Below are 21,838 nucleotides of genomic sequence, written 5' to 3' on the forward strand. Positions count from 1 at the left end.
CTTAAAAAAAATACAAAAGCCAACCAAAACCAAAAAACGAGCTTTATTGCAGCCGTTCTGGCGGGCTGCAGCAGCTCCACCGCCAGTAGGAGGAGGATGAGTGGGCCGACGAACGCGGAGCTGTCCGTGCAGCCGCCCCGCCCCGCACGCCCCCGCGCCAGCGGCCGCAGCCAATCAGTGGGGAGCGCGCCCCCTCCGCCCCCGCCCGCTGCGGCGCCGCTCCGAGCCCGTCGGTCCGGCCCGGCCGCGCTCCCGCCGCCGCCCCGCCATGTGGCTGCTGGTCGCCTCCGTGCTGCTCGGCGCCTTGCGCGCAGGTGAGACACCGCCGCACGACCTCCCTCCCTCCCTCCCTCCTTCCTTCTCTCCCCGGCCCCTCTGGCTGCGGCCGCGGCAGCCGCCCCGAGTCGCCTCCCGTGCGCCCCCGGCTCCAGCGGGTCCCGGCGCAGGCGCCCCGGCGGTGTCCGCGGCGGTGTCCCTGGCGGGGCCCCGGGGGTGCGAGGCAAAGGCTGAGCCGCCCCCATGTCCCGCGGGAAGGGCCAGGGTGGGTGGCGGTGGCGGGAGGGCTATTCCCGGGCCGAGCCGAGCGGAGCGGCCGCCGCCCGTCCCGGTCCCGCCGCCGCTCCATCTTCCCGGCGCGGGGACTCGCGTGGCCCCTGCCCGGAGCTCCCGCTGTCCCTGGTGGCAGCAGGAGCGTGTGGGACTGCGGGAGCGCAGCGGGAGCTCGCCGTGCTTTGGGACGGAGCGGGGACGCACACGCTGCCATCCAGCCCCCCGCCTTAGCGCTTCCCGCACCCTCCCCGGGCCGGGCGTGCGCTGCTTCCCGCAGAAGTTGCGGGGGAGAGGAGGGACGCCGTGCACAGAGCTCTGCTCCTCGCCTTCTTGTGCGTGAGGGCAGCTCGGCTCAGTGTGCTTTCCTGAAACAATCCAGCTGGCTGCCGGCTGCGCAGGGTCAATGGCTGACGATGTTTCTTGATCTTAGAAACTAAGTTCGCGTGCCGTTGATATGCAGTTGTGACACCGCACCATCTTAACTTCTTCTTTGCCTTGAGAAAAAATTCGGTGGGGGAACGGAGGGTTAAAAAAGTAGCGACACTTTGACCGAGTCGCAGGTGCTAGGGGCTTTTTCTTCTGTCAGTAAGCAGCACGTCTAAATCTGCATGTTTAAAGCTTGTGTCTGTGTTTAAAGCTCGTATGTACGTCTGGGTTCCTGAGTTAGCAGTAGACGGGCTGAAGAGGTGATTCCCCCAGCGCGGATTGTAGTCGGTGAGAACTGCAAGCGCCCATCAAGTGACCAGACTGAGCCAGTTTTGTCAACCCTGTGCAGCATTCCGAATTGGCAGGGCATATATAATCTGAAACAGCCTTTCTATGTCAGCTTCACAATCGCATATTTTTCAGAAGCCCCTAACTGCTTAGTGTAAGGCTCTGAAATTGTTGCCTTAATGTGATGCCTCTGAACTGATAATCCAGGAGAAAAGCCCACCCAGTTGTCCGCTGCCTGCGGGATTTGGGAACTAATGCCGGAGGGTTCTGTTGGCTTCTTCTTACCACAAGAAGACTGTTGGAAGCTGATAGTGGAAGTACCATTTTCAAGACTCAGTTGCTATACTCAGTTGCTATACCACTGCAGGAAGCAGTGAGGTTCCCTTTAGTGTGCAAGAGCAGCCGCACAAACTCTTGTGCGAAAGCAGCCGCATTCGCAGAGGGCAGAACCCGCACAGACGGGTCTGTTCCCTGCTGGATGCCTGTGCCTCACTCCCGCAGCCCTCGGCTGGGGAGCAGCTCACACCGGCACTTCTGCACTGGCTGCAGGCAAAACAGGCCAGCTCTCATGGACTGCACGCCAGCAGACCGGTGGAATCAGGAATTTACAGTTCGCTGCCGCTCTGCTCTAATACTAGGAAGAAGATTTTAATCAATTCGTTTTTATTTCCTTCAGGATGGTTGGTTTTTTATTTGCTTTGGTAAATATTTGGAAGTATAGTCCCTTCCTTTAGTGAAAAATCAGCTTTCTCCGTGAAATGAAGCCAGTGGTGAACAAATTCTTCCTATGAAATATAAATGTATTGGCTCTAAAGGAGAAAAAACCCCCCAAACTTTTATATTGAGGTAGTGGGAAACACATGTGAAATTTACTTCATGAAGAACCGTTTAATTGTGTACACGTGGGTTTTTTTAGGGCATAGATTGAGGTTTGGGTATAGTTTCCCTTTGTTCTGCTTTTGTTACTTTCATTATTTGAGGTACAGTTTAAAAATGCAACACAGTGAGTAAGCCAGAGAATAATTCTTCCTTCCTTCTTCCTTGTAAGGCACTATCATGCATAATACAAACGGAGCCAGTTTATTATAAGCTTTTGATATTCAGTAGTAATCCAGCGACCCGTGTGAGAATAGTAAAGCAGTGTTTCAGAGATGAGTGCTTTTTAAATTTGATCTGAGACTCTTGCTTTGACAAAAAGAGCTACGGCAAATAGTGACACAATTTTTATTGATTTTATTTTTTCTCCTTTCTCCCCTTCCCCTAATGAAGTTTAATCATCAAGTACACATGATTAATCTGTGCTGGTTTTATACATGTGAGTAGCAGTAGTTCTCTGAGGTCCATGGAGCTTCTCCAGTGTGTAAATCTCTGTGCTTACAGTATTAGGGGTTGTGGTCTTGTTTTACATACCTTTTCCCATATTTGGTTTTATCAGATGGATGTAATAAAGCATTTTGGATTACTAATGTCTGTGGAACTTTGGGGAGCAATTACTGTTAAGAAAGCTATTAAACTATGTTATGATTTCCCCCAAAGAAGGAAAAATATAGAAAATAAAACATTGAAAGCCTTTCATTGTTACAAATTTTCCATTTTTAATTCTGCTGTTTATACACTCGAATAATAATGATTACATAATTACACTATAATTGAAGTAAGTAATTATCTCATTTAATATATGGTATTGCGAGTGCACCTTCTCCATTGGAAAGGAAAAGAGAGAGAATTTGCAAGAAATGCTCTAAAGCTGTGGGAATTTGGCTCCACCTTCAGAGATAAGAAGGAACAAATGAAAAACCCTTCCTGACTAAGCTGCCCTGCTTGCCTTCTCTCAGAAGTATAAAAGTAGACTTTTTTAACCTGCGTGCTCAGGAGCAGAAATTTGAACATCAATGGCACAACTCGTGGTTAATGTTGTGTGTATGCTTTGCAGAAACCAGGCCTTCATGCAGTATTTCTGCATATGGCATTTCAGGGGAAGTGTCCAAGTAAGTGGTAACCCAAAATTTTACTGCTTTTATTTTAAATTTATGATAGGTTATGATATCTGTACATTAAATGGAGGTGAGAATGGCTAAGTCTGTGCAGAGGAGTAGAATTATAATAATGCCCTTTTTTCCTTCTTTTGTTTCTCCTTTAAAGCATGGTTCTCTTTTTGTGGTTTCATGGGAGAGTTTGTTTTGTTTTCCCAAGTCACATGTTGTAATAATTTTTAATTTGTTCTCATGTGTATTAAGAAATAATTCTGAATGTGTCCATTCTCATTTTTCTTTATAGGTTCTGCGAAGTTGATACTCACTGGAACAGACGTTGTTGAAAAAAATGACTGTAACGAAACTGTCATTTTGCCTTGTTATGTGACTAATCTGAGGAAGAATAATGAAACTGTCATGTTTGTTACATGGAAAAAAGAAGGAAAGGTAATTTTTTCTTTTCATGGAGGAAGAAACGAATTTTATAGAGATGGAGACTTTTCGTCAGCAAAATTGTTATCTCGGGCGGATTTAACCAAGGGTGTGGCCTCTCTGGTGCTTACCACTAGACAAGCAACTGTTGGAAATTACAGTTGTGAAGTAACAGAATCAAACACAGAAGGAGACACAAGAATGGAACTTAGGCAGAGCTCAGGTGAGTTGCCTACTATTCTTTTAGAACCTGTTGGGATGGAAAACAAGCAAAATCTTGAGGGAAGGAGAAAAATAATGACCACGTCAATGTATTCCTTTGAATTGAAAATACAAAAAATGTAGCATCCAGGCCTTCTAACTTGAAAGCTAATAAGAGTTATTTTGGTTTAAGTTACAGGGGAGTGCTTCTGTGGGAAAGATAGGAATGCGTTTTTTCATTCTGTAATAATGTCTGAGGATGATTTGTGTACTACAGGAAAATCTATGCTTTCCCACATTTTCTTAGATTATACAGGTTTTGATATAGTCAACACCTCATGTTATTGCATTACATACTGAAACATATTCCTAATATCTTCACAATACTGAAATGTGTACGTTCATTACAGTGTCTGCAGAGATCTTTTCTTTGAAGAATTGCTTCTTGCAATCTTTTATCTTTGCTGGAAAATTACAGGTAGAACTAATAGAAATTCTGTATAAAAGCTCTCAAACTTGATCAGAAGTTACGCAGTTTGCCAGTGAGGTTGAAAATGCAACTACTAGTTGATAATGTGTTATGATTTTCTAGGATTAAATGTCATCTTCAGAAGATGATGTTTAAAGTGATGTTAAAATTCATGAAATTCAGTAAATGAATTTCTCATCCATTGCCCATTTGCTCCAGCACCTCAGTTGTTGAATAATGGGTTCTGCTGTACATGTGTGGTCTGTCCAATGCTCTGCAGAAGTGACAGAGCACTTTTCTGTGTGTACACTGTGTACCTCTTTGCTTCTTGCTTCTGGAGAGCTTCTCAGAAGCACCACATGTTGTTGCATCTGTGTAGGACATGCTGCCTTACCCATGCACTCTGGAATTATCCTGGGATGTTTTTGTTATTAACCTTTTGCATTTCGTGTTAAATCTTTAGGAAGCTCAGGCAGATGTCCTGCTGTGGACATTTGTGTAATTCTCAGTTGGGTCTAGTTATTCAGTTAGCCATATACATGTAATTGTGATCCTGAAATGGATTAAGAGGGGCACAGCCACTGAAAGTGAAGATGCTACAAAATCATTTGTTTCTTAGAACACCGCAAAAACGAGAAGAGGTCTACACAGTTCCCTTCCTTCTCTTATGCAACCTTTTTTGGCTGTTTTTGCCATTCATTGTTGAGCTCTAGAAGAGGAAACAAGGCTTGAGAATGTAGTAGAATCGAGTTCCGTTTGTGAATTTTATTTTTACTGTGTTTACAATTTTGAAATTGGTACAAAGGCAACAAAGCTGGAAACTGATGTAACTTTTCTGATTTCATTTTCTAGTTGTCAGTTGCGGCGATGAAAATGCAACACCAAAGGAAGAAGGTGGTTTGTGAATAATTCATAGTTTCAAGGTCACATTAGGTTTGAGAGAATATGCTAGAAAACATAAAACTTAATCTTATGTTTAAGAGTTTAGCTGAAGGTAACACAGTTGCTTGCTCTCTCTTGCCATTCTTCTGTACAGCTTTCTCCTGCTTGTTCCTCCTCAGTGTTCTAGAGAAACTCTTGAGACAATAAGGTAATAGAAGGAAGTGTAGCTACTGAGTCTTGAAAAGGGTTAGTGAATTATGGAAATCCTGTACCAGTCTTCACTCTGTCATTTCTGAGCAATGTAATGACATGCTGTCACTACAAGCATGTTCCAGTTGATGCTTTTACAAAGATAGCCTTACAAGAGCCAACCATTCTCCGTCTCACTCTAGATGATTCCTGGATTCACCGAGGAATTGGGTAGCAGAGTGAGCAAGTGCAAGTGCCATTGTCTTTGTGCACACTCTTTCCTGATCAGGACAGCGACTGTCAAGTTTCCACTTTTTCTGTTCTTTTCCACTCTTCATCTTCTCTTTTCTCCCTCCTTTTTCTCTTCTCCTCTTTTCTTCCTTCTCTTCCTCCCCTGTTTCCTTTCTCTTTTCCCTCTTCTCTTTTCTCTTCTTTTGCCTAGGTCTGCAAGTCTCTTTCGTGACTTTGGAACTGACTTGCTTATATTGGCTCTCAAAATATTACTTATTGCCAGGAGTTTATTTTATTCCTATGAAACACCAGAGTAAGGGAAATATCTTACCAGGAAAATGTGCTCAGCTGTTCCTCTTATTTACATGTTGCATGTATGCTCAATATTGCAAGCATTTCTGTACAGTAGGTTCTTTTATAGTCTAAGACTGGACTATATGTGGTCTTGTGTTGCTGGCTGAAGTCCTAGCAGATACCAGGCTTTGTGGCTGCTCTTTTTCTGTTTATAATACCAGATAGTGTCATCTGGAAATGCTACAGAGGAAGTGAAGTTGGTTCTAAGTCTCTGCTTGCAGATCCTTTTTTTATTTGATTATTCTCAGTTGCATCAAACATTATTTCTGGGATGTGGCTTATCTAGAGAATGGCAACAGTGCATTGAAGCTACCGTTCGATATTAGTTGCTTTTTTGAAAATGCAAATGAAGCTGAAAGCCTTCTTTTAAACTATTCAATAAATTAACTTTGTTTTGGCATTTAGGAAGTTGGCAGATATTCTTCCTGCTTCTTTGCCTTCAGTCTGTTTTGCATTTGTCTTGTATTTCTGTTGCATCCACCAGTATCTTCTTCTGCAACTCTTGAGGGAGATGGGGAGGGAGGGGAAGGAGGGGAATTTAAGAACTGAAAACCTGTCCTCAGGGTACTCACTTGGCATTGAAAGTTATAAAGTATTGCTACTTAAGTCCACGTTTCTGGAGCTACAGATATGGCTTTTGTATATGGAGAGAAAGTGCAATGAATATGCATCTTAATGAAGATTAGAAATTTCTTTGGAAGCCAATATGCAGGCAGAGGAATGGTGGCAAGTGTAATGTAAGAAATGGAGACTTGGGATTCACTGAGTGAGTCTAAATGAAGATATGAGCAGAGATGCAAGAATTAACTACATTTTCTAGTTCAGTGGAGATATTTTCAGAATTTTATGTTGGAAGGTGGCTTACAGGGTCTTACAGCACGACTGACTGAACAGCCTAAGGCATCCAAATTGCAGGGGGAAAAAAGACTAAATGGATGATGTTGGGAAGACCTAAAATTAACAAAGCTGTGTTTCACTCTCACTTAGGTGAGCTCCTGTATTCCTTACCACACACCTGGATTTCTTCAGGAGTTACAGCAGTTGAAAATAGAGTAGAATAGCTGAGGAAGTATCAAATCAGATTTCTCGTATCTTCTCTGCTTAGCCTAAATACACTGTTTTTCTGATCTGCAGTGCTGTTTGTAGTTCCACAAGCTCACTAGCTTGTAGTGCCAGAAATTAACACCAACATATCCTCTACTCCAGTGGAGAGTACGACCTCCAGTTTGGAAAATGTTAAGGTAACTGGAAATACTGAAAAAGTAGGTTGTCACACACAAGATCAGGGAGAAACCTGCACAGGTAGAGGTCATAGCTTTCTTAGCCTATTATAACTCTTAATGCTATCCAACATATAATACTGAGCAATCTAGGGCATAGCCTAAAAGGAACAATAAATGCAAAGCTAATAACCTCAGTTTTTGTTCTCTTCCTACTGTTTTTCTTTGTTTGTTCTCTAGGATCATGGTTCCTCCTAGTGGAAAGGGCTATCATCATATCATTGCTGTGCATAGTTATTATTTTGTGTGCGGCTCAGCTCACTGTTATTGGTAAGTGTCGGCTCTTCAATTCTTTGCAGTTATTGATTTGTCCTGAAATCCCTTGCATGTGTAGAGGCATCTGTGCAAAGTGAAAGATGCTGCTCACATCTGAAAGATGTGGGTGAAATCGATGCAGATAATACTCAGGGAGGTGGTGTGTGTTTACCCCTAAGTGGTCTGGGCCGCACCACTCATTTGCTTGCAAATAGGAGTTGCTTTCTGGGGTCTGTGTTTAGAACTCGTCTGCCATGTGAGGCTGTTTTTGCTGCCAGGACTGTATCATTTGCAAAACGATGTGCTCTTTTGCAGGTATATAATTTTTGTGGGATGTAATTGGTAATGGGTACTGTCGTTCGTTAGAACAAGGAAACTTTTCTTCACAGTTGGTACACCATGATTTTATTGTAAAATTAGAAACAAAAATGTTTCATTTTATGGTCATAAAATCAATATTAGAGTTCTGTCTTCTTAATGTAAAATTGTTCATTAGTCTTTTAGCACTGGCTGAGTTATAATTTAACACCAACATCTGTGATTTTGTTAAATGTTTTTAGAGGCAATACAATCGTTCACCAGTGTCAGAAATCCTTGGGTGCTCTTTATGCAGTGGTGTCCAACTGCTGTGCAGTGTAGAGTGTGCTTTCTTCTGGCCTTTCAGATGGATCCCTGTTGTGCATTTTGTTACATCAATCTTTGAGTTTTTTCAGGCTTTCTCAATTTGTAGACTTCTAAAAAATTAAAAAAAAAACAACTCAGTTCTGCTAAGAGTCAAGTCCATGAGAAATGGAAAAAATCACACTCAGAGTGATTTGTAATAATCAGATATGTATCCAACCATCTATATGTCATTTCCTTTATTTTCATGAACTTCTGGAAGTGCTATGTGACTCTTCAAAGGTTCATCCATGGTCAGAGGTTGAAAACTAATACAGTTTTTTAAAAATTATTTTATTTCCGTAGTGTTGGATTAATTTTTGTTTATGGCTTAGGAGTCTCTGATATGTTCAGGAATTGTCATTACCTTGTGTTCAGAGCAGAACTTCAACATTTTTAGGAAAGCAATAGTTTCATGGAGAAGCACTGTCATTTTATAGGAGTAATTTGAGTGTGCTTGGATGTTTCTGCACCTGGGCAATTTATTGAAAGGTCTTTGACCTCTGTGCGGAAAAGAGTTTTGCGACCTCTAACTTAATTGTTGGGATTTTTTGGTTTGTTTAGGAGGGTTTTTTTTCCTTTAATTTGCACCCTTTTGGGAAACCTGTGAATCCATCAATGCTACTGTATACCTTTAAATAGCTTGTTAAATTGGGCATGATTTTTCTGTGTAACACTTGGGAATGTATGGCTTTTTTGGGTTTGTGGGTTGTGGGGGTTGTGTTGATTTGTTTGAGGTGGGGTTTTTTGGGGTTTTTGTTTACAGGATTGGCTTTTAGGATTTAAGTTCCTTTGGAGACAGAGGTGATATGTCTGAGCTCATACAGAGTCATGAGGAAGAGAATGAAACCTGGAATTTATGAATTCCTATCTGACATTCCACCTGAGTAACAAATTCACTGTAACATCTCAATGTCAGTAGTGCATCTACCTCAGTTAACTTTGGGACATGGCTCAGGTTACTTTAACATATCACCTGAATTGTATGGAAGGAGAAATTTAAGAATTTGACCAGAACACCACTGCCGGGTTTCATTTTTCTGAGTAAGCTGTATTAACCATATCCAGGAATGAAAGCAAATTAAATCTTGGGAATGTATATAGTTTTAATTTTTAGGAGCTTGAGTTTCTTTGCTTAGGAACAGTTCTGATTGTTTTTCTCTCTGTCTCCTTTTTTTTTGTCTTTAAGCATTAAAATATGATATTGAATTTCAAAGGAAAGTGTGCATTATAGTAGCAGTTGTCATCTTAGCAGTTGTAGCTGGTGTAGGCACTGCTCTTTTCGTCCAAGGTAAGTGATGAAAATTGCTTTCTTAATTTAAGGGAAAAACAGCACAAAAGGATCTATTCCATGCTGTAGGATGGAAGTTAGCACCACCTATTAATTGCCATCTATTTTAAATTTTAAAAAAATTATATAATTTTATATATAAATTTTATATATATATATATATTCATATATATATATATATATAATTTATATATATAAAATTATATATATAGACTACAACAGAAACAATGTTGGGGTTGTAAGGCCCTGAAGTGATCATAGGAAGATACAGACTCTGTATTTATGTTTTCTATCCTACTGCCTTGGCTGAATATTAGGGACTAGATGACTTCTCGTGGTTCAGTGGGATTTTTTCTGAACCCTGGAAACTTGATGATGCTAATGATTTCTGTTTGTTGTTTTGTGCTTTATTCAATTAACGACGTCTGTTATACTAATTTCCATATAAATTTTTGTAGATGGCTACACTGCACTGAATCAAGCTGGTCTTGGCCTAATTGTAGTCCCTGCTGTGATTTTGGTACCACTACAATACTTCATGTTTGGAATTGGTGAGTGTTTATTTATTCCTTAACATGTGGATGGAAAAAATTGAGCTCTCCCCCCCTAACCTACAGAATATTTTCAGTTTTATAAATAGGTGCTACAATAGCATCCTGCATTCCTGACATTTCTCATATCTCAAAATAAAATGTTCAACCTGTTTGTTTGGCTGAGTTGTCTACTTGAAGAATGAGATTTAGGGTAGCACATTTGAGTGATTTCTGCTCTTCCTTCCTGGATTTAGGAATTGAGTTGAATAACTGGCTCTCAGAATGTGTGTTTAATTTTTTTTTTACTTGTGGTTTAGTTATCATTTTATTTATATGTACATAATTTTTAGGTGTGTGTATACCTACAAGAGCCCTGCCTTACAGTGACTTTTGAGTTTTGTTATGACATTGACTGGCTGAGCTTAGAATCTAAGAGAATCTGCTTTCTAACTTTATGTGAATTATCTACCTTTTGTGTCTCTGTAGTTAAACTTGAAAAACTATAGTTTTATTTGTCTTTCTTGTTTTCCCAGTTTTTGACAGTCTACCTCATACAACACTGGCTCTGATAGGTTTGAAAATTCTTGGTTATATAATTGCAGTGGTTGGTTTTGCACTGTGTGTCCCAGGTAAGCAATTTGTCTTCTATGGAAGTGGTTTTTTGATTTTGTTTTCACCTCATGTTCTTTATTTCTAACCCTAAAAAGCTGTGAAAATGGCTACCCTACATGGAGTGTTAGCAAGTAACTTTTGTAAATGTAGTTTAGGACTACTGTGTTAATGCTCTTTTATCTGGTGAAAGAAGAACAGCCCAAAGGTAGTATTACATATATCAGTTTCATGACTGCATTCTAGGAACAGTTGCTTTATGAAAAATAAAATTGTTTTAATTTTGCATGTTAGGGCCTTAAAGTCAGTGTTGATTTTAGGTGACTATTATTGTTATTCTTACTGAGGCTTAGGGTATTTAGAAACTAAACTAGAGTCATAATAATTTTCTCATGTTCAATGAGTAAATCAGAAATTCTTTGTTAATCTCTGCTTGTATGCAACTGAGTCCATGAATATTTCAGTGAATACCATTGAAACACATTAAGAAGGTAAATGTAGAGACAGTAAACTTAGAAGTGTTCTTGAACTATTTTAAGTCTGGTTCTGGTTGGCATTCTGTTTCACCATTGAAAAACAGTCACTGTGGTAAAGGGACTAACTGAACACCACACACAGTGATATCCATTATTCCTGCCTCTCACCCTCCCTTTGCCCCCTCCCTGCCTTCCCCTGCACCCACCAGAGAACCCTACAGCAGAGAAAAGGGTGAATTTAGGACTAGGCATCCTTGGCAGTATATTTAGTAGTAGAATATACACATACTCATGTTCCTTGTAGGTGCTTTATGCTCCTGATTTATTGTTTCCTAGAGACATTCTTCATTTTAGTAATTTATTTGGTTGGGGATTTAAGACCTCTTTTTCCTTGAAATGCTTTTTAAAGATTTGTGTAATCTGAGTGGAATGATAGACCTTTCAGTGGGGTTATGATTTGAGTTTTATGGTTATTGTTTAGTATTTACAGAGGTATTTTTAAGGGGCACCTAAGTGTTTTAAGATGTAAGAGTAAAAAAAACTGATAGGAGATTTCTGGTAAAGCATTAATGCTCTGGAGTAACACAAAATGGAGGATGTTTTTATTACTCTCTCAATGAAAAGCCTCTCTGTTTTTTCAGGGTGGTCTCTTCCCAGGTCATGCATGGTTGATGTTACCTGTCTCTCTGGAAGTTTAGCTCAATGACCCTTAAGGGGCATCAGTAGAAATTGCTCATCCTGGCTTGAGCTTGCAGATAGTTGCAATGACTTTTAAGTCCCTGGAAAGGAGGATCAGAGAGAACAAGGAGTTTTAGTAGTGAAGTATGATTAGGTTTTAATAGCCTCTCCCTGTTCTGGTATCCCCATAAACATGGAGCATTTCTGTTATCTGTGGTTGATTTGCCTCAGAACTACCCACATATTCTGCACCCTTCTTCCCTTCTTTAATCCTGTTTTTTCAATAGCAGTATTGTATTCTGTAATCTGATGTGATTACAGTTCAAAACAGTTGGCATTGAAGATGTAAAGTTTAAACTTAAAATACAGTTAATGAAAGAATGTTGTCAGTTGCAGTGAATGTCAGTAGAATACCTAAACTAATAGAATAGTACATGTAAATAAATCAGTCAATGCCTCTGTATCACCACAGAATGTATACAAAAAAAAGGAAGATGTAGTAGTAGTTCTTGGATAGCTTTGAAAGAGAAATTAATCACATCTGTTTTTATCAGGCTTACTTATTTTAATAATGAGTTATATCTGAAAATAAAGGTTTGTGCTTTTACTTGTGTCAGATGATACAGTTGCTTTTATTGTGTTTTAAACAGCCTGTCCTCCATTACATGCCTCTGTTCTGATTGCTGGCTTAGCTATTATGGCTACTGCAAGTTTGCTCAGTCTGGTTTACGTGTTTATTATGGGTAAGTAGCACCTAATATTCTGCTTTTTTTTAAATAGACTTTTTTTTATTTGAGCATAAGGTGTGATTTCTTAATTACATAGTTTTAAAAATGACTGAAGCGTTGTCTGTATGTGTTGGCTCTGTTTCATAGAGCCTGTAGGGAATTTTGAGTAAAGAAATCTGCAGTTGATCATAAACTGTTTTGAGATAACACAGCCAGGTTTCCTAAGTAAGATTGTTTCAGTTGTAGGAGGGTTGCTTTTTATGTTCTGCATTTATGCAGTTGGGTTGCTGAGGCTTAGAATGTAGACAGCAAAAGGATATCAAGGATATCATGGAGTGGGTTTGGGATGGTGATGACGAGCTTATCAAAATATGGATTTAAAGAAGCAAAATCTGCCTACTGGTTTGCACTGGTTATTGGTGGGTTAAAGTAAGACCAATTTCAATGCATTCATTTTTAGTGAATGGTGGGTTTACTTATGCTTAATTTTAAAAACCAAGAGAAAAGAAAAGCAAGGCTTTGTTTCAGAAACTGGTCTGGTCTGTTCATCAGATCTCAAAAAGGTGAGAGATTTTAAGATCTGCTAAATAAGCAGCAACCACAGCAATGCCGTGTGGTTGGAATGCTGGCACAACGCAGCAGAACATTATGTGGCCTCCACAGCTTGGGTGGGAAAGCAGAGGGACATTATTTCTGTCAAGCTGTGCGTGAAGGCTCTTCAAGCAGCTTGTTAGCTTGGACACAGAACTGTGCAGTTGAGGATACATTGCTTCCCCAGTCTGCACTGAACCGTGCAGGCTTCCAGGTTTAGTGTGTGCACACCATATGTGGGCATGGCCAGAAATAATGGACACTGAGACAGAGAAGATTTCCAGTAAAGAAGAAATTAAGGCAGCATACCTAATATTTGATATCCAGGATAGATGAAGATGAGTCAAAAATGTGACAGAGCTGAAGCAAGCCTTTTAATAACAACAATAAAAGTATTTTTTAATTGACTTTGGTCTACTTGTATATGACTTAAATACTGTGTGCTATTACTGGTCTGCATAAATGTTGTATTTGTGGTTTGATTATGCTGGCTGAAGAAGTCAAATGTGACTGGGGGTAGACTAGCACACCAAAATAAGCACAGTGAATAGTGTGTAGTGTAATTCATTTTTAGAGCTGAGTGCATGAGTGAGACAATTTGCAGACTGTATGCGATAAGATTATTCAGTTTGTAAACAGAGGAGTGCTTAGAGGCTTTAAGAATTTGCAGGTCATCAACTTAAGTCATTTTGGATAGGGGAAGCTTCAATTTTGTATGTTGCTATTCTGTTGCAAGATTTATCAGTAGATAATACCATTTCCCAGATAAGAAGTAACAGGATGAGAGGAAGTGGCTTCAAGTTGCACCAGCACAGGTTTAGATTGAATATTAGGAAAAATTTCTTCACTGAAAGGGTGGTCAAGCATTGGAACAGGGTGCCCAGGGGCATGGTGAAATCACTGTTAATGGAAGTGTTCAAAAACTGTCTAGTTGTGGCACTTGGGGACATGGTTTAATGGTGAAGGTAGCAGTGTTAGGTGAATGGTGGGGCTTGATGTTCTTGGAGGTCTTTTCCAACCTTAACAAGTCTATGATTCTTTGTTTTTATTTGGTTGATTGTGACATTTATTCATCTGCCTGGTCACTTTTTTGTAATTATTTTAGGTTCCAGAATGAAAGATCATCCTCGTCCAGGGGTAAGCTTAAAATTAATAAATTTGGGGTGACTAGATGGCTCAGGGGATTGTAGTGAGATACTGAACCTTTCTTCACTAGTTCGAATTCAGACCAGGTTGGTAGCAAGCAAAAGTTCTGGCTGTGTAACAGATGTCTAATGTTGAGTGAGTTGGTCTTCATTGTCCCTATTGAGTGTGTCTGTAGTACTGTAATTGCCACCCTTACCTGGTGGCTACTCCGACTGTTGTGCCCAAATGGAGTTTCCATTGCTGTCAGTAAAAGGTGGTGGATGTCAAGGGCATTCTTTTACAATGCACTCCTTCATCTATATTTATAAAGACCTCCTGCTCACCTTCTTGAAAAGCTTTTTCATTAAGGTGAGTGCAAAACATCCAGGTGGCTTGTAAGAAAGACTTAGGAGTTTTTTTTCTGTTGTCTTGTACATCAAAACTCTGTGATATTCTCTTTTAATTCCTGGCTATGTGGATGGTATAGCCTTGACCTTTTTTCTGACTTCCCTATAATGCCCCTTAATTTGATGAGACCTTCTGAAAACAGAGTTCTGTCTTTAGGTAACACAGAACAAATCAAAAAACACCTTGGTTTTTTTAAAGAAGGTTTTTCAGACGGGTGTTTTGAATTCTAGAGTAATAATTTCCAAAACAGTAATTTTCATAGACTTGGGCAGTGCTTTCAAGTGACTCATGAATGTGAACTGCCTGATTTCTGGCATTTTTGCACAAGCAAGTAAAGAGACACCACTGTAAAATACCAGTAAAATTTCCTTGTAGCAGGGGAACATCTCTTTGGTGGCAGCCATTGTTTGAGGCACCTTTCCAGGTCTCCAGTCAACAGCCTGAGACCCAGATGTTACAGAAAGATGGTTTCCAAAAATGGGACATGAGAGCTGACTGCAGTTAGGACAAGAGATTTTTAATTTTTTATTTCCTTTGCTTTTTCTCATCCATTGTCATTTTAAGGAATAGTATTTCAGAGAACTGGTCTCACTTATGGAAGGAATATAAATGCACAGAGTTGAAAAAAAAAAAAGAAGAAAAAGAAGTTCAGAAAGGTAATTATGTTATAAAAATGAGCTGAGAAATTTAATTAAAGATATCCTTCATTCAACATGCAGTCTTGTCTGTATCTAACATCCTTATGTTTACTTGTGGAACGGAAGTAAACAGAGCAAGAGATTTTTTTCCTTAATTTAATTTTGGATGTAAATAAACTTTGAAATAGAAACCAGCATGCAAAATAGCATCCTTTGATGAGGACTCTGTCCTCTTTGTGAGCTGTTCTCCTTACCAAGGTGGTTTCACATTGCAGCAAGGATTTGAGAAGTAAACAAATAGCAACAGTAAGATAGTAGTGAACCTCGTGTTACTCTCTGAATTGGAGACAGAAATGAAAGCAAAAGAAATTTTGAAATCTTAGAGGTCTCTTGGAAATCTCAGCCATTAAAAATGTTTTTTGTAGCTGCTGTTTAGTGCAGGATTAGATACAAAGGAATTCAGGTGACGTAATTTGTGTCCATGAAGTACAGGCCTCACGGAAAGACTTAGTGGAAATTGAAGTGTGTTAATATGTTGCTTGTTTCCACCTAGGGCTGTTCAGCAAATATTACTGTGCTTTGAGGCAGTAAATAGGTGTGAAGGAATTCTGAAAATATACTTTGATTCTGTGTCATCTAAAGACTATGGAAAATTTAATATTGGTGAAGGGCTTCATTTTGATGCTGGGGCAAACTTACAAAATGATTGAGATTTTCTTGAGTTGGAGGTGGGAAAAGCTGTGTGTTTTGAAATCTGCCATCTTAACCAAGTACTGATATTTTTTTAGCACTTCTGTAATTGCGTGTGTTGTTTCTAATGATTGTCTTCCAGACTAAATGCACAACTGTCGTGTATTTCTTTTTGAGGAGATTCCACTTTATTGCTTGGCTACTAATTTTTTTTTCTTTTTAGTCCTGCTGCTTTGTTACTAACCATTGATCAAATGGCACAAATAATCAGTTAGATGCTGGAGCTTAAAAGCAATATCTGCATGCCTTCTGCTGCCACCTAGGGGTATTTCATCTGAGCCAACATTCACAGTGGGGGAAAACAACCTGGAGAATGCAGCTATTGATTGATTTAAATTTTTTTCACAACTCTAGTCAGCAATTTGATTAACGTTAAGCTTTCTTCGTTTTTTTAGAATCACTACTTACTGTATATGTCAATTAGAGTAATTTAACTGTGGCGAGCCAAAAATAAACATGAAGGCTTTTTATACATATATATATTTTTAAATGTTTTGCAGAAAGCTGTAGAAGAACCACTAAATGGTAGGTGATATTCAAGGCTTATCTTCTAATTAAGGGATTAATGTTGGAAAAAGGTTGAACAATAATTGTAGTTCCCAGTAGAACAGCACTGAAATGGCAGATCAATATGTCAATGTATGTGGCTCTGTGAGACATAGGAGTTTGATCTCTCAAGGAAGTTATGGCAGATCCAGGCTCCCTGCTTTATGCTACTTTCCTTGCTAGCCAGTGGCATTGTTTGACTGTTGTAGGACAAATCTAATATTTTAGGATATTTTATCCACCCTCTCTGCTTTGCAGAATGTCCAGCTTTTAAGAGAAAAAGGACAGGTCTTGATATTAATTCCTCAAACCCATTTGTTTAGGTGAAATACTTCTGATTATAGTAAAATCTATCCTTGCCACTCTATTTTTCCCATATTTCTTTGGGTTGGGGAAACTCTGGCATGGTTTGGGGAAACTCTGCTAGCACTTAAGGTGAGGGAAGTTTACAGTGAGAAGGGGATGACTCTAAAATTCTATTTGTCTTTTTTTTTTCTTTGCTATTATAATCACTAATTGGCATGCTGAGTAGTAGCAAGTTCTAACATGAATTTTAGAATTAATCTGAATGTTAATTCTGAAGCATTTCTTGCTGACTCGTTACTAATCCGTTTGCTTGGCTTTTAAAGATGCAAAAGGAGTGATGTTAGAATGATGGTAAGTCCAAACATATCTCAAGATATCTGTTTAATTGAACGTGTATTTGAGGATGTTTACAGTTACCCAGTGCTAATATGATGAAACTTGGAGGGCAGTTTCGGGGCAGGTGCTGTTCTTAATTCAAATTATATTTAATTGAAAAGAAGGAGAATTTGTATTCTGTATCACGCATAGGGGAGGAATGTGTGCTCCTAAACAGTGAAGAGAATGAGTCAGTGAGAGAACTATTCAATAGGATGTTTCTGATCAAATGTGGAAAATCAAATACCTTTACGCTTCCTTTATGCTCATTCAGTATTCAAGATGCATGGACTGTTTCCTTGGTGGTGGGTTGTTCGATAGGAGTTTTTTGGGGTTTTATTGCTGGATTTTTTTATATAACTGAGCTTTTACTATGCATTTAATTTGTGATCGCCCATGGAAATTCACAGGAAAGTGGTTTAAAAGTAACTTTCTGTCCCTCTCCCCCTCTTTAGGTGCTACTTTATTTCTCTTGGTTTCATTAGATTGCTTGTATTCCAATCAGATTTCACTGAATTTGTTATTTTTTCAGATTGCTCTCATTGAAGAGTTTCAATTTTAGGTTAGATGCTAACATTTGAAAATCAAAATGGTTTTGTTGATCACTTTCTATTCAGAAGCTGTACTTCCTTTTCATGGGAATAGGATAAAGGAGCACTTGTTGGTGCTATTGGTATTTATGTTTCTTCCTGGAAACTGAACAGGCTTGTGATGAGGTATCACTAGACCCTTAGCCTGGTACTCCTGCATTAAATGACAACCTCTTGCTACTCAGGATAAAGACTAAGGCTACTCAAATCTGTTAGTTCACTTGAAATAGTTTTATATCATGCCACTTCTGGGAGGCGTGAATTGACAATGTGACAGTAAGTGAGATCCTAGTTAGCCCTAATTGGAAAAAGATGTGTGAGTTGGTTTTAAAACAAGACTTCCTTACAAATACTATGTGCTGTTTATGTTACTATATGTAACATATAACTTTATGTTACTATACTGTTTGTTACTTGCGACTACTACATGATTCATCCAAGTATCCAAGTTATTTTCTAAACCAGCAGGAATACATGCACTTCTGCAATACCAAGGACAATTGCATTGGTGTCTCCTAAATGCATACCAGTTAATAGAATCTGAATTAGGAGGAATGGAAGGTAGATCTTACTCCAGAAGTGGCTACTGCTTGTTCTTCACAGAGTGGTTTGAGATCAGGAAACAAATAGATATTTGTCAGATTATTGCATTCAAAAGAGACCAGAAGGGAGGTAAGGATGGGTCCACTGCAGTTACCACATACTGCTGAAGGACAAGGTAGAGTTTGGCTTGGAGATCCAATTTTAAGTAAGTTGACTGTTTCTTCTTGGGTCTCCTTTAGGCTTAATGAAAACCCACCTCCTCTTCTAGTGCTGAGGTAGAGCTTCCAAAGCCCAGAAATTGCCACTTATCCATTTCATTTTTCCTTTCAGGGTAAGGCTAGAAATCTGTCTGCTTTTTCTGCCTAGAAAGAGGGCTCCTAAAAATTAACAGAAGGTTTTACAGATGGAAGGCAAGTGCTCTGACTCACAAGCTGGAGGCAGTAACCTTTGGAGCTCTACCTGCTTTGTACCCTTCCCCTGAAAGTTCACACATCAAAGGGGGCTTGAGTCAGATGCTGAAGCACACTAGCTTACAAAATAGCATGTGAAAGTAAACTGGCATTAGGAGTAAAGACATGGTGAGTCAGACAGCTGAGTCTGGGAGCCACTTCAGCTTATTCCAGTTCATAAGTGAGAGAGGTCTCCAAGGCAGTGTCCACTTTTCTGTAGTGGAGAGCCTGAAACATCACTTGCTGTTACTAACACCCTTTTCCATTATTTAACCGCTAAACGTGCTTTCAAAGTTTGAAATTAAAAAAGAAGTGTTTTTTTTTTTTTTTTAAGCTGTAACTTGGGTTGCTTTTCTTCCCAAACAATCTTTTGTCTTTTCTTTTAAATTCCCAGAACTGCAAAGTTATGTGATGCGTGAACAAAATGTACACCGTTGTTGATACACCGTGGCCTTGAAGATGCACTACTCAACGAGAAGAAATTCAGGAAACTGGTTGTTTTGCATGTGTGGCAAAAGTGCTTTTGATATAAATGACGTAATTTTATAGTCACAGCAGCTGTAGCAAGGAACATGTGTGTTTGCCCACATGTGATCTTTATTTCCTTTTGTTATGGTATATATGGGATGGTTGAGGGTGAGAATAGAGAAAGCACTGTTTGCCCACTGCAGGGTCTCCCTGCAGTAATCCTTAGTGGTATTATTTTCAAAAACTATCATTAGTCACTGCTTTGATAATGGGCCTGCTCAGCCCAGAGGTTGCAATACCATTTAGACTATTGTTTTCTTTATTTGTGTGCATGGGCAAAGTATGGTCTATGTGTGTGATACAAGCAGGAAGTAGAGATTGTAAAAATACATCTTTTCCGACATTCAGCAAAACTTGTATAAGAAAAAGTAAAACCTTTTACACAAAGTTGCATAAGTGCAAAGTTTACTCCCAGTTCTCCTGAAGTCATTAACAGAGTTCTAATTCCACAAAACATTAGCATTCCTCTCTCTGGACAGTAGCCATGTATGCTGTGGTGGCCGGTATTTCTGTCCAGTGAGAGAACTCTCCGTGCCTCCTCTGTGTTCCTGGATGAGAAACTGCTCAGCTGTTGGAGCCTAATTCAGCACTGGAATTACAGAGCACAGCAGTTAGTAATTTTCATGCTGAATGTGGTTCTTGTGTGTGTGTTCATGTTGTGCAGTGTGTGGTACTGGAAGCAATTTCAGGCTTTCTTAACTCAGTGAATTTGTAAAAGTCGTGGATGCTTCATAAAAATAGGAGTCGTCCTATTTAGTGTATTTTTGGCAGAGTTTTAAAATCTTGTTTTCTTGAATGGAAAAAAGGAGCTATATAATTTTTCACCGAAGTTTATGTTGCTGCCATTATATCACAAATACATAAAATACAAAGTTAGTAGGAGGAGCTGATGAGAAATGAGGAAGCTCAGTTTCTGTATATATATATGTGGTACAGTTAAAAATCAGTTTTCTAGGACTTGCACATTCCATGGGATTTTACCACATTTTACAGCTGTTATGAGAGTTGTTCCAATATACTTGGTTTCTCTTGGACTTTGTGTATACTTTGTAGAAATCTTGACACTGTCTGCTGTTTGTACTAAGGTATTGTATTTCAAAGATACACATGGTTTTCTCCTAACAATTTAAAACTTGGTTTGGAAAGCTGTTGCCAAGCAGTAACGTAATAAAATCCACGATTTTAAAGATTCTGAGTAATTTGGCACTTCTCAGAGTTGAATGTTACAAAGTAAGGTTCCATATCCATATTGTGGGTGCATGTTGCAGAGATTTGGGTCTCTGCATGTTGAGCTCCAAGTCTTGATGCACTTGGCATCAAGAATTCAACAAAACAAAATTGAGATACCTGATTTTACACGAGGTGCTGTTGTAAACAGCCCTCTTGCTAAGGCTGCAGGATTGAACCATTTAAAGCAACCCGTGGTCCAGCCCTCACAAGGATCAGTGGAACTGGGCACAGAGAAGAGAATCATTCACGTGATAAAACATGGAAGAAGCATGTATGGTTTACACTCACTGTCATACTTTGTCAGTGGGAGTGTTCCTGTAAGATTTGAGCTCCTACCTATGAATCTTTTGATACAGGTTTTTCCATAATGTCAGTGATCTCTAGCTAAAGATGGGAGATGATTCTCCATTAACAATTCAGTGTAAGAATTTATCTGATTAGTACTGTGCAGTGCTCCCTATTTATAACTAGTGATTCCCTCTGGCAAGGTGAAAGTCTAGCAGCTGAGGAATTAAAAAACCAAATCAACTGGAATTCTGTTGAGGTATTCTGCCTTATAAAAACTGTTATGTACAATAGCTTTATGTTAACTTCTGTAAAGCAAACTGCAGCAGAACCCGTTTGTGTCACCGTGGGATCAGGCCGAGCTCAAAACCCGAGGAGCTCAGAGCTCAGTGTCCATGTAGGAGCTGCAGAATCAGTTGCCCCAGAAATGGGAGAAACCCACTGTCCTGTTGTGTCAAGGGCTGGATTTCTTGTAGGTACAAACATAAAAGCAAGAGTTTAAAAAGTCATTGATACATCCAGCCCTTTTCCACCAGTAATTTCAGACCAAAGTTGTTCATAACTGTATGCTTTCATTTGTGTGTGTACATGTGTGTATATATAAACATACAGACATTTGAAATATCTATAGATCTATAGTCTTTACCCAAGAAAATGTTTTTATTTATTAAACAAGAAATGATTTTGTAAATATCGTGCTAATATACTTAAAAAATAAAGTCATTTTAAGTTGTTTTTGCGGGAGATTTTCTTGTTTCTAGCACATTGCACTTCTGTAGCTGCTTCCATAAATTCACAGTCATAGCTGCTCTTCTCCCTGCCTTTATGTATGACTTACTGGATATACAGGATTGTTCTCAGTGTTACAGAGGCTGCTGCAGATGGTTTTGGTTGGGTTTCTCCTTCAGAAGGTCATCTGGTTGGTGAAGCAAGTGTGCAGATTGCCCTGTAATAACTTCAATGGCGCTGA

At 39.4% G+C, this 21,838-nt stretch overlaps 1 protein-coding gene across 9 annotated transcripts; it reads left to right on the forward strand.

Moving 5' to 3' along the window:
• The first annotated feature begins 168 nt into the window (after positions 1–168).
• On the forward strand, positions 169–21,603 carry CD47 (CD47 molecule). Of its 9 annotated transcripts, none has more exons than XR_010428014.1 (12): positions 169–314; positions 3,541–3,891; positions 5,191–5,232; positions 7,455–7,544; positions 9,379–9,480; positions 9,939–10,031; positions 10,547–10,642; positions 12,427–12,519; positions 14,201–14,232; positions 16,412–16,541; positions 17,192–17,219; positions 19,220–21,603. XR_010428014.1 is itself a non-coding variant. In XM_064644153.1 (12 exons), the coding sequence occupies exons 1-11, from the start codon at positions 269–271 to the stop codon at positions 17,215–17,217; spliced, it is 996 nt and encodes a 331-aa protein (XP_064500223.1). In that variant the 5' UTR covers positions 169–268; the 3' UTR covers positions 17,218–17,219; positions 19,220–21,603. The 9 variants fall into 9 exon arrangements, 7 of the variants coding, with proteins under 7 accessions (XP_064500223.1, XP_064500226.1, XP_064500229.1 ...); XM_064644153.1 differs by having other exon boundaries at positions 16,517–16,541; XM_064644154.1 differs by lacking the exon at positions 169–314 and adding an exon at positions 3,212–3,251 and having other exon boundaries at positions 16,517–16,541.
• The last annotated feature ends 235 nt before the right edge of the window (positions 21,604–21,838 follow it).

This window comes from Pseudopipra pipra, chromosome 2 (assembly GCF_036250125.1).
Source record: "Pseudopipra pipra isolate bDixPip1 chromosome 2, bDixPip1.hap1, whole genome shotgun sequence".
Taxonomy (NCBI): Eukaryota; Metazoa; Chordata; class Aves; order Passeriformes; family Pipridae; genus Pseudopipra; species Pseudopipra pipra.

What these genes read in the sequence shown, in the direction of transcription:
- CD47 (XM_064644153.1), top strand. Translation starts at nt 269, where the DNA reads ATGTGGCTGCTGGTCGCCTCCGTGCTGCTCGGCGCCTTGCGCGCAG. An exon ending in GGAACTTAGGCAGAGCTCAG is followed by an intron (nt 3,892 to 5,190) that starts GTGAGTTGCCTA and finishes TTCATTTTCTAG; the next exon opens with TTGTCAGTTGCGGCGATGAA. An exon ending in TGTAGAAGAACCACTAAATG is followed by an intron (nt 16,542 to 17,191) that starts GTAGGTGATATT and finishes TGGCTTTTAAAG; the next exon opens with ATGCAAAAGGAGTGATGTTA.